Raw genomic sequence first — 15582 nt, forward strand, 5'->3', positions numbered from 1 at the left:
TACTCCTATTTCCCTTGGTTTTTCTCTTTCTTTTGTAATATGCAATTCATCATGCCCTTGAATAGATATCAACCATCACCCCTTTCAGTGCAATTTTGATGGTCAAAGGCTTATCACTAGGGCAGCAAAACAGACCCATTCACAAACAAGGTGGGGGGGGGGGTTGTATGCTTGTGAGGAAAGGAGGATGTCCCAGGTACATAAAGTTACTTGGTAATTTTTTGTTTTATTTTCTGTGGGGGTTTTGTAAAAAGGAGGAAAATATCCCTTCACATTGGCCTGTTGAGGAGGCACAGAATGTTGAGAGTTAAATAAATGGGGACAGATGTGTAAGAAGCTCATCATATCCCAGGAGGTGAGAGTTTCTTGTGCAGGGAGCAGGGGTAGGCTGGCCATTATGGTCATCGGGAATCTTACCGGTGAGCCGATAGCCTCCCTTCCCACTTGGACCAGGCTAGCTCAGGTGCAGAAGGACAGAGTGGGCTTCCCTGTCTGCCTGCCTGAGGTTGCAAACCATCCTACTGCCTCTGGGCTGGCCCAGCCCAGGGGGAAGTATGCCGCCTATTGAAGTCTGCATGTCATCCCTCTGCCATTGAGTTGGTCTGTGGGGGAGGCCCACATGCAGCTTGCTGGATAGGCTGACTGCCTCTCTACCCATCCTTTCGGTGGAAGAGGCTGGGGTGTGTTGGGGACAGGGCAGATGAGCAGTACTTCTTTCTTTCATGGGGCCATTTTCCCCTCCCAATCCTCTCCGGCCAGGGAGGGATTTCCCAAATTGTTCCTCTTCCTCACAAATAATTCCTTATTGGCCTCCAATTGATTCCCTCCAATACTGAATTTGATGGTCAAGTGATTATTAGTAGGGCCTCCCACAGACAAGGTGTGGGCTTCTGGTTAGATGTTTGAACTAAATTCTTCACAAACAAGTGCTTTAATCCAGCAAATACAACTCCGCCCCCCTCAGGGCAGAGTGTTATCCCAGTGAAGGGAATACCTAGGGAATTTCTGAACACTAAGTAGTTGTTCTATGCTTCCCCTCTGAGTATTCTAGGATGATCAATCATAAGGAATCATGATCAGAAGGAATATTAATTGGTTAAGTGACTGGCAGTGCAATCCTAAACTGAGTGGCACCCTTATAATCCCATTAACTCCAATGGATTTAGAAGGAAGCAGCTCTTTTTAGAACTGCATTGTAAATCTGCATATATATGTATGTTTCGGATGAGAAGGTGGGAATGCCATTTGTACTTCAAAATGCATTTACTGTGCCCTAACCTGAATAGCCCAGGCAAGTCCAATCTTGGAAGTTAAGCAAGGCCGACCCTGGTAAGTACTTGGATGGGAGACCTCCAATGAATACCAGGGCTGGGATGTAGAGGAAGGCAACAGTAAGCCACCTCTCTGAAATGTCCAGGCTCCACTAATGGTCACCAGAAGTCAGCCATAACTTCCAAGCATGCATGCACACACACACAAAATATTCACCAAATATATATATTGTATTGTGTGAAAAGCAGACACAATCTGACACAGGCCAGTAAGCAATTATTTACTTAGACCACCACAGCCAAACAGCAAGCACTTATTTTATGCTGACTTTTTGTTTTGTTTTAGCTCTTCCTGTGTCCTTTAACTGATAGGAACAACAACAACCTCCTGAAAGTACTGTGTACACTGGAGAATCTCAGTGTTGCAAAAACTACTACAAAGCTGCTGGAACTCCATTTAAACAGTGATTAGACAGATTCACAGAAAATAGGTTAATCAATTGCTACTAGCCATAGTGACTAAAAGAAACCTCCAGAGGCAGCAAACCTTAGAACACCAGTGCTGGAAAGCAGCATCAAGGAAAGGCCTCTATGTCCTGTCTGTTGCCCCCCCCCCCCCCCCCGGGCAACTGGTTGGCCACTGTGTGAAACAGGATACTGGACTAGGTGGAGCATGGGTCTGATCCACCACTGGTCTTCTTATGTCCAGCTTGCATTATGCATTTTACTATAAATCATTATTGCTGCTTCAAATGCAGTGACAATGAATGTTTATTTCAGTGCTTGTCTGAAGAGATTTCAGTCTTTTAGAATCATGCATATCAATACCTTAACTATCCAGGAAACACCCATGTTTAGATGATCCAACTAAAACAATTCCAGGAATTTAATTGCCCAATACAATTTGTAGTAACAAAGATGCTTGTGGAGCTATGTGAAACTAAGCAATAAATAAATCTGTGTCCCTTGGAAAGATTCCCTGGGTTCTGAATGCTGAATTTGAGATTGCATGTGCTTCGCCTTAATATAGGAGTGAAGCAAGGCTGCCTGTTAGTACCTTTACTTTTTAATCTATATCTGAATGACCTTGTAACCACTCTTTCTTTAGCGGAATTCCACCTTCCATATGTATCCTCAAGGGCACTAACTTTATTCTTTCTATGCAGATGACGCTATTCTTATGTCCCACACTCAGGTTGGACTTAAAAAGACTCCTGAGCCGTTTTTCAGAATACTGTAAACATGAAGAATTTAAGATCAATTATTCAAAATCAAAGGTCATGGTTCTCTCTAAAGCCAAGAAAATTACCTCCTCAGTCTGGAGAACTGACAGTGTTCAACTAGAACATGTCTCCAAATTTTCCTACCTGGGTGTGGTTTTTGAACCTCATCTAAATTGGCAATCCCATTGTAAATTTGCACTAAATAAAAGTAAAACCTCTCTCCCAGCGATTGAATGCTTCTTTTTCTCTAAGGGAGGCAAACATATCCCAGGGGGTCTGCAAGTGTTCAACATGAAAACCATCCTGCAGCTCCTTTATGGAACCTCACTATGGGTTCTTTGAGTCAATGAGAACTAGATCACTCTCTTTACCTTTTTCTGCAACGTATTATAGGAACTCCAAAACGTATAGCTGAGATAGCTTTAAGATTAGAATTGGGCCAGGGCTCTCTTGAAGCCAAAACATGGCTGCATGCATTTAGACTAAAGGTCATTTTCTCCACAAAGAAGGACAGTCTGCTTTATGAGCTAAATCAAGATCAATTCTATTCCTGCCGGATGCAAGAAATAGATAAGAAACTATCTCATCTTGGCCTAGCAAAGGACAATGTATTGAGACTTTGTAAAAGCAAATCTTTACTAATTATCAAAAAACATAAAAGACCTTGATCAATTTGGCTCAGTCATATGAGCTCGGAGAGTATGCTCCACCCATTTCTGTATTCTGTGGCATTCTCCCACCTTCAGCCATCCCAGCCTGCATTAAATGCCTAACTGTTCCTCGTTATTGTAGAGCATTCATGCTCACATACCTGAACACTGCCCCTTCAGCAGTCCTATATGGGAAGGAGGAGGAGGAGATTGGATTTATCCCCCACCCTTCACTCAGAGTCTCAGAGCGGCTTACAATCTACTTTCCCCTCCCCCTCCCCACAACAGACACCCTGTGAGGTAGGTGGGCTAAGAGAGCTCTTTCCAGAACTGCCTTTGAGAGAACAGCTCTGATAGAACTATGGCTTGCCCAAGGTCATCCAGCAGCTGCAAGTGGAGGGGTGGGGAATCAAACCCAGTTCTCCCAGATTAGAGTCCACGCACTTAACCACTACACCAAACTGGCTCTCTGGGAGATACTGTGATTTGCTTTATTGGGACAGACTTTGCCAATGTGATTTGAAGAAGGTCGATTCCCTGTCCCATATGATATTAGAATGTCCTCATTATAACTTTTATCGTGAGTTATGGATTGTCCCTATTTTAACCAAATTACCTTCCACTGTATCAATAGATAACATAGTCCCTTGCTTGTTGGTGGATACAGACCCAAGGATTACGCTGGCTGTGGCCAAATATCTCTCCACCATATTTTCCTTGTAGAAATAAAAACTCCTTATCCACTGCTCAAGATCACTGGATCAAAAGAGCTTGAAAGGAAAGGAAAGGATTGCCAGCGCTGTGGCACCGCTGTGACCATTCTCAGCTTGCATCCACAAACAAGAATCACACAAAGAGCAAATTCAGATCCTTCTCCCTCCCTGCCCTGTCCTCTACCCAACTAGCCTCATCTCGTCTCTAACACAAAGCTACATAACAGCATTCCTATTCCCAAAGGACCACAAGCACGGGCTTTTCCCAGTCTCTAATGCTGGATGGATATTAGTTGCGACCATGCGCCTCAGCACTTGCCTTTGAAATCAATCCCCATCCTGATTCTTGATTCCCATCAATATTCCAGGAGACTGTTTCATTTGACAGCTCCTTCCCTGACCTACTTTCCCTCCCAGCTCATGCCAGAATGCTGCTGCGGCTGCTGCTCCATGAAGCTCACGATGCTTTGAGCAGATGAGAACAAGCCAAACTAATGTGTGAGATTACCAGAGGCTCCTTAGATGAGCCAGAAACAGCCCTTCACTTTCCTGGCACACAAGGGACTACAGGTCAGGAAACCTCAGCAACCCAGCTAACTTTGTAAGAATGCAGTCTTTCCAGTTCACAGGGTAAGGAAGAAGGCAGACTCATTTCCTAAAGCCTGTCAGAGCAAAGGGAGTTCAGGGCATTCAGGGATCCCCAAGAGGTGATTAAAGGAGACAGGACCCAGGTAACTATGATTGCCCTTTACTTCTCCATTGGACGGTGGACCCAGCAATGCCTCTCCCTCCCCAGGTATTTCACAGGGAGAAGTAAAGCCAGAGCTATTTGTCTGCTGCAGTAATTTAAAAAAAAATCTGTACAGTAACAGAGATCTTGCAAAAATCAAAGCTGAAGTCTGCAACTTACATTCATTATTCAAACTAAATATATATCCATGATCTCTTAATCTGAATAATTTATTCACAATAACCATGGAGAGGGGGAGGAAGGAATGTAGGGCATCAAAAAATAATGAAAACTAACTTTCTTAAGGCCTACAGGTTACATTTTCCCTGGGTTCTCCCCAGGTGTCTGCAATCAGATGTGCAGTTTTGAATTCCTTACTGAGAACTCAATTCCCAGGCACACAAGGCCCAATTTGGATCAGAACCACTTTGTGCATAGAGAAAGGGCTTATGTCTTCCCCAGAAAATGCATTTTCCCTATCTTGAAAGCCTCAGGGAATCAATATTAGCAAAATTGGGGGTGGGTGGGTCTGTGCATATTGATGGGATTTCCCCAATAGGACAAACAGCTCCCCAGGGGCCATTTCAGATCAGGAAAGCATGGGGGGATTACGACAAATCCCTTCTCCCCATGTGCTGCAGTCCCACTCTGACCCAGGCTCCGTATACATGGTAGCTGAGTTTCCAGTAGGGAATTCACACATGCACATCTGAAGGACAATGCTTGTGGCAGACCAGGACCTGCCCCAGGGCTGTGTGTGAAACAGCAATGTCCTTGGGAAGCTGAATTCCAGGGCTGGGCTGTGTCATATGCGTTTCTGTACCCCCGTGGGATAGTGGTATGCATGCAATTTTCATCTACGACCTCAGAGTTTCCACACAGATTCCCCAGCTTTCCCTTTTCCAATGCTCTCATTTCAAGGCAGCGGAGTAGACTTGTCCCAGGCCCTTTTCAAAGTCATAATGAATCTTTACCAGGAAGATAGAACTCCTGGGACAGCCCCTTTCATTTTTTGTTTGGAACCCCTTGATTTACTGTCCATTCCAGCCAAGGCTCTGTGCTCAACCTATCACCACTTACAACCCAGGGATGCAGATCTGCTCATTTCCTGGCTACCTCCCTGTGCCAGGATCTTCTTGTGGCCTGGGCATGTCCCCAGATGGTGTCCTGATCAAGCCTGGATCAATAAGTGGCTGGTTCAGTATTAAATATACTCCTCTTTTCCCGAGAGATACCCCATCGCCTCCCCCTGATTTAAAGGATGACACTGATTAATCAAGTAACAGTATTTTTAAAGAGTTAACTAATAATATGCATAAAAATATGCAACATAATACATAGACATTAACTCATTTTAAGAAGAGGTATTTTCTCTTCTCTCTCATGCAGCATGAAATGCCTGTTCTAAGATGGTGCTTGCTATACACCTCCTTAGATCATCTGAAAACAAAGGAGGTATCCCTTTTGATTCAGAACATGTACAACTTTATGCAGACTTCTTGATCAATCAGTAAAAACTCCCATGATTGACTAAAAATTCTTTAACTAGATGACAGCCCTAATTTGAATTCTTCTTCAGATCACTCCCCCACCCAGGGCCCTAGCTACAGGGGGGCCTCTCAGGGCCTGCCCCCCGACTTACTGCCAAGCCCTCCCAACTTCCCATCCAGTCCAGGCCTCCCGACTTCCAAGTTTTTATTTTATTTGTGGTGCTCCCTTGGGGGGGGGGTGTCAATGCAGGGTGCCTCCTGACTTAAAACCCTGTCGACGGGGCGCCCCCCCCCCCCCCCCCCCAAGCCTCTGCCTTTTTAGAACTGGTATTACCAGCAACCAGAAGAGCGCTGCTTGATCTCACCTGTTTCATTGGAGAAACATGCTTTGTGAAACTTGCCCATGTAGAACTCCAGTCCGATTATGGCAAACATCACAATGGCGAAGAACAGAAGGAGCCCAATCTGAAGGAGGGGCACCATCGCTTTCATGATGGACTTCAGGACAACTTGCAAACCTAATGAGAACAAGTAAGTAGCATTAGCCATTTATTTATGTATTTAATTTATAGCCCACTCTCCCCTAGGCATTAGGCTTAGGGCAGTGAGCAACACTTCAATAAATACATTTTACAATCAAATGAAAACCATTAAAACAATAACAAATTCTATAACTATTTCAGATGGCGTAAAGACCAATTTATGTCTGTGTCCCATGAGGGGAGAGGAGAGACAGAGGAGGCCAGGCTTGATGAAAAACCATTGCTCTCCTCAACCATAGGCCTAGCGGAACATCTCTGCCTTACAGGCCCTGCAGAACTGCACTAGGTCCCGCAGGGCACAGATGTCATTAGGCAGAGAGTTCCACCAGGATGGTGCCGAGGCCAAAAAGATCCTGACTCTGGTTGAGGACACTGACAGAAGTCCGGGCTTTACTATATGGAATGTTAATCGTAACCCATCTCTACTTTATTGCACTGCTTGAATGAGCTATTACCTGGAAGGGAGATGGCTGTGACTCAGTGGCACAGCATCTGCTTTGCATGCCAAATAAAATGATCAGGCAGAAGATGATGTAAAAAACCCCATGCCTATAATCCTGGAGACCTACTGCCAGTCAGAACAGACAACAGTGACTCTGATAGGCAACCATCTGACTCCATGTAAGGCAGCTACATGTGTTCATACGCAGAAGTCCCTCACTGAGATCTTTTCTCTACTTAGCAGGTGGCCTCAGAGGCAAGCTTTAAACTCTGCTAATACAAAATCAACAAAGCAGAGTAAATGAAATAAAATTGCTAGAAAATAGATGAGCCAGAAAAGTCACTTTAGAGAGAAATCCTAAATAAATGGTTTTAAATGGTCCATCTGGAACGAAAGCAAAGGGGAATACTTCTACAGGAAAGCTTAAACTTGGTTGGACTTAGTGTTTAGATGGTATAGTCAAGGACAGAAGCTGTGGTTCAGTGATCTTAGAGCACCTGCTTGTGCACGGAAGGTCTCAGGTTCAGTTCCCGGCAATGCTAGGTAAATGATCTTAGGGCCTATGGTTGTAACTGAGCAGAAGACAACTTTGTATGCCTACATCTAAGAAAAAGCAATCAGCTTTACAAGGAGGGCTGTTGTTCATCTCTTGTAAAAGGAAAGTCATTGTGGTATAGGGGCTAGACTTGGTCTGGGAAAGCCAGGTTCATATCCCCACTTGGCCATGAAACTAACTGGGGTAATCTTGGCCCAGTCCTTATCTTGAGGCCTAACTGATTTCAGATAATTGTTATGGCGATTAATAGAGGTGGGGAAAAACATTTATGTTGCCTTGAGCGCCTAAGAGGAAGGACAGAGAAAAGTTTGCTTATATAAAGAAAAATACACAGACTTCAGGAAACTGGAGTTGGACAAGATAAGTCTCTGCCTGAGAGCCTAGAAAGTTGCAGCCTGACAGACTAGAGAATACTGAGCTAGATCAAACAATGTTCTGAGGTTTGTAAGATTCTTGGGTAAGTGTAGAGATGTGAAGGCCCGGGAAAAAACCGGAAAAATTCGGGGGGGAAACGGGTTTTTTCCGTTTTTTTCCTGAAGCCTTTTTATTTTTTTCCAAAAAATTGGAAAAAATGAAAAAAGAAAAGAAAAGAAAAAAATTGATTATGGAATGTTTTATTTTAACATGATGAATAAAATATTTTAAGACAAGGTTTTCAAATATTATCCGAATCATTTCTAAAATATACATAGTATCAGATTGATCTAATTTCTGTGCACTGAGGACAAGCAAGTCCTAGGTTACAAACTGAACTCTCCAATGCAAGAACAAGATGCATTTCTTCCCTTAGGAGGTGCTATTGTCAGAAGAAAATAAAAAGGTTTCAGTTTTGTTTTTGCATGTGGGTGGGTATTCTGTTTGTAATAATTGTTTGGATACACTATATTTTTAATATGCTAGTTGTGATAATTTCAAGCCAAGTAAAAATGTCCATTGTCATATTTTATGTTCCTAAAGTAACCGAATGACTTTCAATCTAGAAAAGACAAAAGAAATGAATAAAATATTTTAAGACAAGGTGTTCAAATATTTTCCAAATCATTTCCAAAAAATATGTATGGTATCAGATTGATCTAATTTCTGTGCACTGAGGACAAGCAAGTCCTAGGTTACAAACTGAACTCTCCAATGCAAGAACAAGATGCATTTCTTCCTTTAGGAGGTGCTATTGTCACAAGAAAAGAAAAAGGTTTCAGTTTTGTTTTTGCATGTGGGTGGGTATTCTGTTTGTAATAATTGTTTGGATACACTATATTTTTAATATGCTAGTTGTGATAATTTCATGCCAAGTAAAAATGTCCATAGTCATATTTTATGTTCCTAAAGTTCCTAAAAAATATTACTTTCAATCTAGAAAACACAAAAGAAATGCTAATGTAGCATTTTTTCAATTTTTCCGAAAATTTCCGTTTTTTTCCAAAAAAAACCCGGAAAAAAAACGGGTTTTTTTCCTAGCTTCAAAATTTCCGGAAATGTTACATCTCTAGGTAAGTGTCATGGTTTGTGCATGTTAAAACCAATACCTTCCATTCAATTTATATTTATTTTATTGAACTTCTAGCCCACCCGCCCTTGTGCAGCAAGGCTCAGAGTGGGGCATAACAAGTTAAAACAATAATCAGATTATTAAAACAATACCAAACAGTAACCGTCAGAGCTAAAATCAGATGGCGCCTTAGGGACTAATCACACAGTATCCGGGTGAGGTTGTGCAACTGCGGTTTATAAAGCTGGTACACCATGCAATGAGCAGCAGAATGGGAGGGGGGGAGGAGAGCTCGGGGACACTGAACCACAAAGCCTGGCACAAAAACACAAAACCGGTGGGCAGATCCTACTCAAAGCAAATACATCAGCTCAAAAGCAAAGCCTACTCGGGCAGAAAGGAATACCAGGCAATCTGATCTGCTAACCCTAACTTCCACTGCCTCCTCTCAGACATTTATGGGAATAGTACAATAGTGTGAGCACACCAAGATAAGTTGTCAAAACTGAGGTATCAAGCTGTGAATCCTGTGCCTCTTCACAGGGTTGCCAACTCTGGGCTGGGAAATTCCTGGAGATTTTGGGGGTGGAGTTTTTGGGGGAGTTTACCAGCATATAATGCTATAGAATCCACCCTCACATGCAGGCATTTTCTCCAGAGGATTGATCTCTGTCATCTGGAGATCAGTTGTAATTCTGGGAGATCTCCAGGCCCCACCTGGAAGTTGACAGCCCTATGACCAATATCTTGTATTAAACCCTCTCTACAAATGATCAACACAGATACAAGCCTGTGGAACTTTCTGTCAATCAACCCTCATGCCTTTCACAAATACAAGAAGCACTTTCAATTAAAGCAGGCGAGATAAGAGCTGAAGCCAAGGAGACAACATAGTCAGATAATTTAATGCAGACAATGCAGAATGAAACAAAGCTGTGGTAACAGCTAGCTGCTGGAAGTCTCCTTCAGTGTGACCATAACTTCCATGTGCCATGAAATTCAGATGAGGTATCAAGGCCACCTGCACCATGCATGTAGCTGAAACCTGAAAATATCTCCCCCCCCCCATGGTGTCTGCACCCAAAGAGCTGCTGGTACGAAGAATCACCCATGCCCGACCTATATTTTACCCCACCCTTCCTCCAAGGACCTCAATGCAGCACACATCATTCTCCTCTCATCCTCTCAACATTTTGCCCTCACAACCACCTTGTGAGGTAGGTTAGGCTGAGAGAAGGATGACTGGCCCAAGGTAACCCACTAAGCTTCATAACTGAGTAGGGATTTCAATCTAAGCTTCCATGGTCCAACAATCTAACCACTATGCCCCAATGGCACTCCCAACAGCTACACAAAGCGTTAGTGAATGGCAGACAGATGGGGATCTCAGAAACTCCCACTCTATAGACTGCAGTGGTGCCCAGACTGTCAGTATTAAGTAAGAAGGGGATCTAATTATTCATACCACCGATCCATGGGCCAAACTAAATGTTACTCTTTTTAAGTATGGGTTCCCTAGACCCAGCTCAACAGCCACACAGCAGCTATGGGGAGTGGCTTTTTAAAAAGGGCCCAAACAGGCTTGGAATGGCGATGCAGGGGGAGGAAGGACTCTTGCCTCCCCTCAAGCCGTTTTCCTGCACAAAAACCATGGGGGGGGGAGTTATTTCCCAGATTTTGCTGTTCCACATTGAACACCAAAATCATGGAAATAACTCCCACCAGCATGGATTCCCCATGGCAAAACAGCTTCAGCGGAGGCAGGAATTCTTCCTCCCCACAGAGCATTGTTCCAAACCCAACACTTTACAAAGAATAAAGTTTAGTTTGGACATGTGTAAGGGTAACTAGAGACTCCATGCAGTTTGGCTTCTTCTCCAGCAGGAAGAGGTCCTGGCCTCTATGGGATGAGATTGTTCTGTGGCCCCACATCAGCATTGTGTCTGAAAGTATGAACCTGGGGAAGAAGTGACACGAAGCCACAAGAACAGTCCCCCCCCAAAAAAGCAGGTCAAGTACAAATGTATGAAATAGCACTACGCAAATCCGGAAGCTGCAGCAAGTGCAAAATGCTGCGGCCAGGCTTCTGATGGGTCTCCCCATGAGGGAACACATCCAACCTCTCCTGAAGGCATTGCACTGGCTGCCAATAGCATACCAGATTTGCTTCAAGGTGCTGGTTCTTACCTTTAAAGTCCTTTATGGCCAGGGTCCGACATACCTGAGGAACCGCCTTTCCCCATACATACCCCAGAGAGCACTTTGGTCAGGGTCACAAAATCGACTGGCTCTTCCAGGTCCCAAGGATGCCAGGCTTGCTGCAACCAGGACCAGAGCTTTTTCGGTGGTGGCTCCATACTGGTAGAATGAGCTCCTGGAAAAGATCAGGGCCCTGCAAAACCTTTTACAGTTCCACAGGGCCTACAAGATGGAGCTCTTCCACCAGGCTATTAACTAGGAGCCGCCGCCACTACCATCGCGGTCAGCATTACCACCTATGCTTATTATTACCATCAATGGCGTTAGGGGAACAGACGTCCCAGAGGTACCCGCTGGTCTGTGCGGTTCCTCAAGGGGCGGTGTTATCCCCGATGTTATTTAACATCTACATGCGCCTCCTCGCCCAGATTGCCCAGAGGCATACACTAGGGTGCCATCAATATGCAGATGACACCCAGCTATATCTGTTGTTGGGCAGTCAGTCCAACTCTACCCCAGATGACCAGAAGCGGGCGCTTCAGGACATGGCGGGCTGGCTTAGGCTGAGTCAATTGAAATTGAATCCAACGCAGATGGAGGTCCTGTGCCTGAGTAGGAGCAGCTCGGGGGGAGGGATCCCACTCCCAACCTTCGATGGGGCACCACTGGTGCCAGCGCCGAGGGTAAGGAGCTTGGAAGTGCTCCTGGGTGCCACCTTAACAATGGAGGCACAGGTAGCAACCACTGCCAAGGCAGCCTTTTACCATCTACGGCTGATAAGGCAGCTGGTTCCCTTCCTCGAACGCAATGACCTGGCAACAGTGATTCATGCTATGGTCACCTCAAGATTAGACTACTGCAATGCTCTCTACATGGGGCTGCCCTTGTCTCAAATCCATAAGCTGCAGCTAGTGCAAAATGTGGCAGCCAGGCTGTTGATGGGTCACTCTATACAAGACCACAACCAGCCTGTGCTGAGGGCACTGCACTGGCTGCCAATAGCTTACCGGATTCGTTTCAAGGTGCTGGTTTTGACCTTTAAAGCCCTATATGGTTGGGGACCTGTCTACTTGAGGGACTGCCTTTCCCTATATGTGCCCCAGAGAGCACTGAGGTCAGGGACACAGAAACGCATGACTCTCCCTGGCTCGAGAGACGCCAGGTTGGCCATTAGTAGAGCCAGGGCCTTTTCAGTGGCGGCTCCACACTGGTGGAATGAGCTCCTGGATGACATCAGGGCCCTGTGGGACCTTTTACAGTTCTGCAGGGCCTGTAAAATGAAGCTCTTCCACCAGGCTTTCGATTTGGGGCCGCCACTGACGAACGAGCCATCGGAATATACCATAGCCCTTATGATACACCGTTGGATACTGCCTTTCACTATGGGATTGTATACTGAATGCCGCCATCACTTGCACCATCTTTATTAGCACTTTTACGATGTTATGCAGGTTGTTAATGTGTATTTTATTGTACTTTATTGCATTTGCTGTTTTATTGCATTTTAATGTTTGTACGCCGCCTTGAGCCAGTCCACCTGGCAAGGCAGGATATAGATTGAAAATAATAAATAATAATAAATAAACAATATAATAACAACAGTAGCCTGGTGCCTGGTCTATTACTGATAGCCTGTGCTCGCCGACCAAAACTGAGAAAGACTAACGAGCTGAATATCAAGTGAATCTATAGAATATATGAAGCCATCTTTGATATTATGTGTTAACTGCTAGCACTTTAATATACTGTAAATTAGTTTTAATGAATTGTTATTGAACTGTGCTGCCGAAGTGAGCACATTGTTATTTATTGTTATTGTGTTTTTATGATGTTAGCCACCCTGAGCCTGCCACGGCAGGGAGGGCGGGGTACAAATTTAAGGAAATAAATAAATAAAATGCATTATATTTTTCCAATTCCTGCTAAAGATGCATTAACCTTAGAAGGCCCATTTGGATCATCAGCTGCCTCAAGGCAAGGTTCTGAGGACATCGTACAGGGTGCCTCCAAAGCAGTGTAAAACTTCAGCTTGCTTCAGGGCACTTCCATTTAAATAAGGTACCCAGATAGAATGTAGCCCTCTCTATTACGTACAGAGGTTCAAAGCATGAGTCATTATGTACACAAGCAGAGGAAGAATTGGTGTCTTTAGAGGCTCCCACTAGTGGTGGCCTTCTGCATCCAGACTATAGGAGAGGCAGGGCAACATAGCTTTCTCCTTTCTGGCTCCCTCCCTCCATTGCTCTCCCTACTTCCCAATCAACCACCAGGATTTTTTCTTTTAGACCATGTAACTATGGCAAAGAGGAGATATCACTCTGCCCCCCTTCTGGAATCCGTCCACACTGGCACACCATGCACCCTTTGTTTCCTCTGAATGACTCCATACTTAGTGGGTATCAGTGATGACAGAAGCACTCACTGGCTTCAGTGTCAAAGCCCCCACCCCAGTCACAGGCCCACAACCTGTAGCTTAATGGAGAGTGGTTAATTTCAACCAATTATTATTCCTCCGTTTAATGGGAGACTGCAAATGTGATTCTAACCTTGCCATATTAGAGACTGATTCTTGCCTTGATTGCATATCCTTTGCTTTGTCATTGATACCAACTTGATTGCAGATGTGTGCTTATGATTTTCTTTAAAATGAAGAATACCAAACAGGAATCAGTGCACTAAAGGCAAGTGAACAGTAGGGAAAACATGGTTGCACTTACCTGCAACTGTTGTTCGTCAAGTGGTCTTCTGCGCGGACACATGGGATCACACATGCACAGGCCAGCTGCAGAGAAGAGTTCTACAGGTTTCTAGCTTTTTCTAGGCTCTGGAGCACTCCCCTTCCTCTCCGACATGAGCCAGTATTTCCCACCCAAACTGAAATGTGACAGAGGCGGGGAGAGTGCTCCTTCCCTCAGTCCTCCCTTCACTGCTGTGGAGAAGAATTCCAGAGCAGAGGATCCCATAGTGGGGAAAGGAGGGAGGCACGTGTGCCTGCACAGAAGACTACTTGACAAACAACAATTACAAGTAAGTGCAACCATGTTTTCATTTTTTTGGCTTCTGCGCAGTCCCATGTGAGAGAGTAGCAAGCTGACTTACCACAGGAGGAGGGTGTGGGATCCTTAGCAGAAACAATGCCTGCAGCGCTGCTTTCCCCACAGCTGCATCACTCCTGGAGTTGACTTCAATGGCAAAGTGCTTGAGAAATGTCAACGTAGATGAGCACGTTGTCGCCTTGCAAATATTCAGCAGGGAAACCTTTCCTAGGAAGGCAGCAGAGGATGCCTCAGCCTTGGCTGAGTGTGCCTTAATCAGGACTGGACAGTCAACCTTGGACAGCAAGTAAGCCAATCTGATGGCAGAACCACCCACCAGGAGACAGTCTGAGAGGAAGCAGGACATCCCCTGTTTGGTCCAGAGAAACAAACAAGGACCTTGTTGGCCTAATGGAACCCCTTTGTACGATCCAAATAAAATAACAGGGCTCTTCTTATAACTAGAGTGTGCAGGGTGTGTTCCTCTGGGCCAGAGGGGAAGGGAAAGAACACTGGCAGAACAATGTTCTGAGAAATATGGAAACTGGAAACTACTGTAGGTAGAAAACTCAACTTGGTGCATGGAACCACCTTATCCGCATGAAACGTGGGAAAGGGTGGGGAACAGCTGAGGGCCCTCAACTCACCCCAAGCAACCATATGTAATGGCTAGTAGGAACCCTGTTTTAAATTATAACAGAGAACTGTCACACATAGCCATGGGTTCAAATGGTTTACATATTAAACAGGAAAGAACCAGGGACAGGCTCCATTGAGGAACAGGTGAAGGGACCAGTGGATACACATTAAATAGCCCTTTCAAAAACGTTTTAGACAATTTGATGGAGAACAGGGGATGACTATCAACACCATTGTGGTAGGCAGAAATAGTCACTTAGGTGCACCTTCATAGAAGATACCGAAAGGCCTAAGTCCTTGAGGGATAACAAGTAATCAAAGACAATGGGTAAGGGACAAGACTCTGGCGCGAAACCCTTGCCTGATAACCAGGTGAGAAACTCTTCCTCTTTGCAGTGTAAGATCTTTGGATAGAGGGCATACATGCCAAGGAAAGAACCTCAGCCACCCTATCAGACCACATTACTCCTGCCCTGTTCTCCACACTGTGAGATGGAGGGACTCTACACTGTGGTACAGGAGAGGACCTATGTGTAACAGGTCTTCCGCTGTACGGAAAGGCACATACCTCCCACTTGCCATCCGGATGAGGGAAGAGTACCAGAC

At 44.8% G+C, this 15582-nt stretch overlaps 1 protein-coding gene across 1 annotated transcript in view; it reads right to left on the bottom strand.

Moving 5' to 3' along the window:
• The window catches only part of CACNA1B (calcium channel, voltage-dependent, N type, alpha 1B subunit), a 562801-nt gene that overhangs the window by 330418 nt on the left and 216801 nt on the right, over nucleotides 1–15582 (bottom strand). Inside the window, exon 5 of the mRNA XM_015421148.1 lies at nucleotides 6443–6595. Within this exon, the coding sequence (XP_015276634.1) occupies nucleotides 6443–6595 (153 nt within the window). The remainder of the gene's footprint in view (nucleotides 1–6442; nucleotides 6596–15582) is intronic.

Source organism: Gekko japonicus, unplaced genomic scaffold, assembly GCF_001447785.1.
Source record: "Gekko japonicus isolate JY-2015 unplaced genomic scaffold, Gekko_japonicus_V1.1 scaffold40, whole genome shotgun sequence".
Lineage (NCBI taxonomy): Eukaryota > Metazoa > Chordata > Lepidosauria > Squamata > Gekkonidae > Gekko > Gekko japonicus.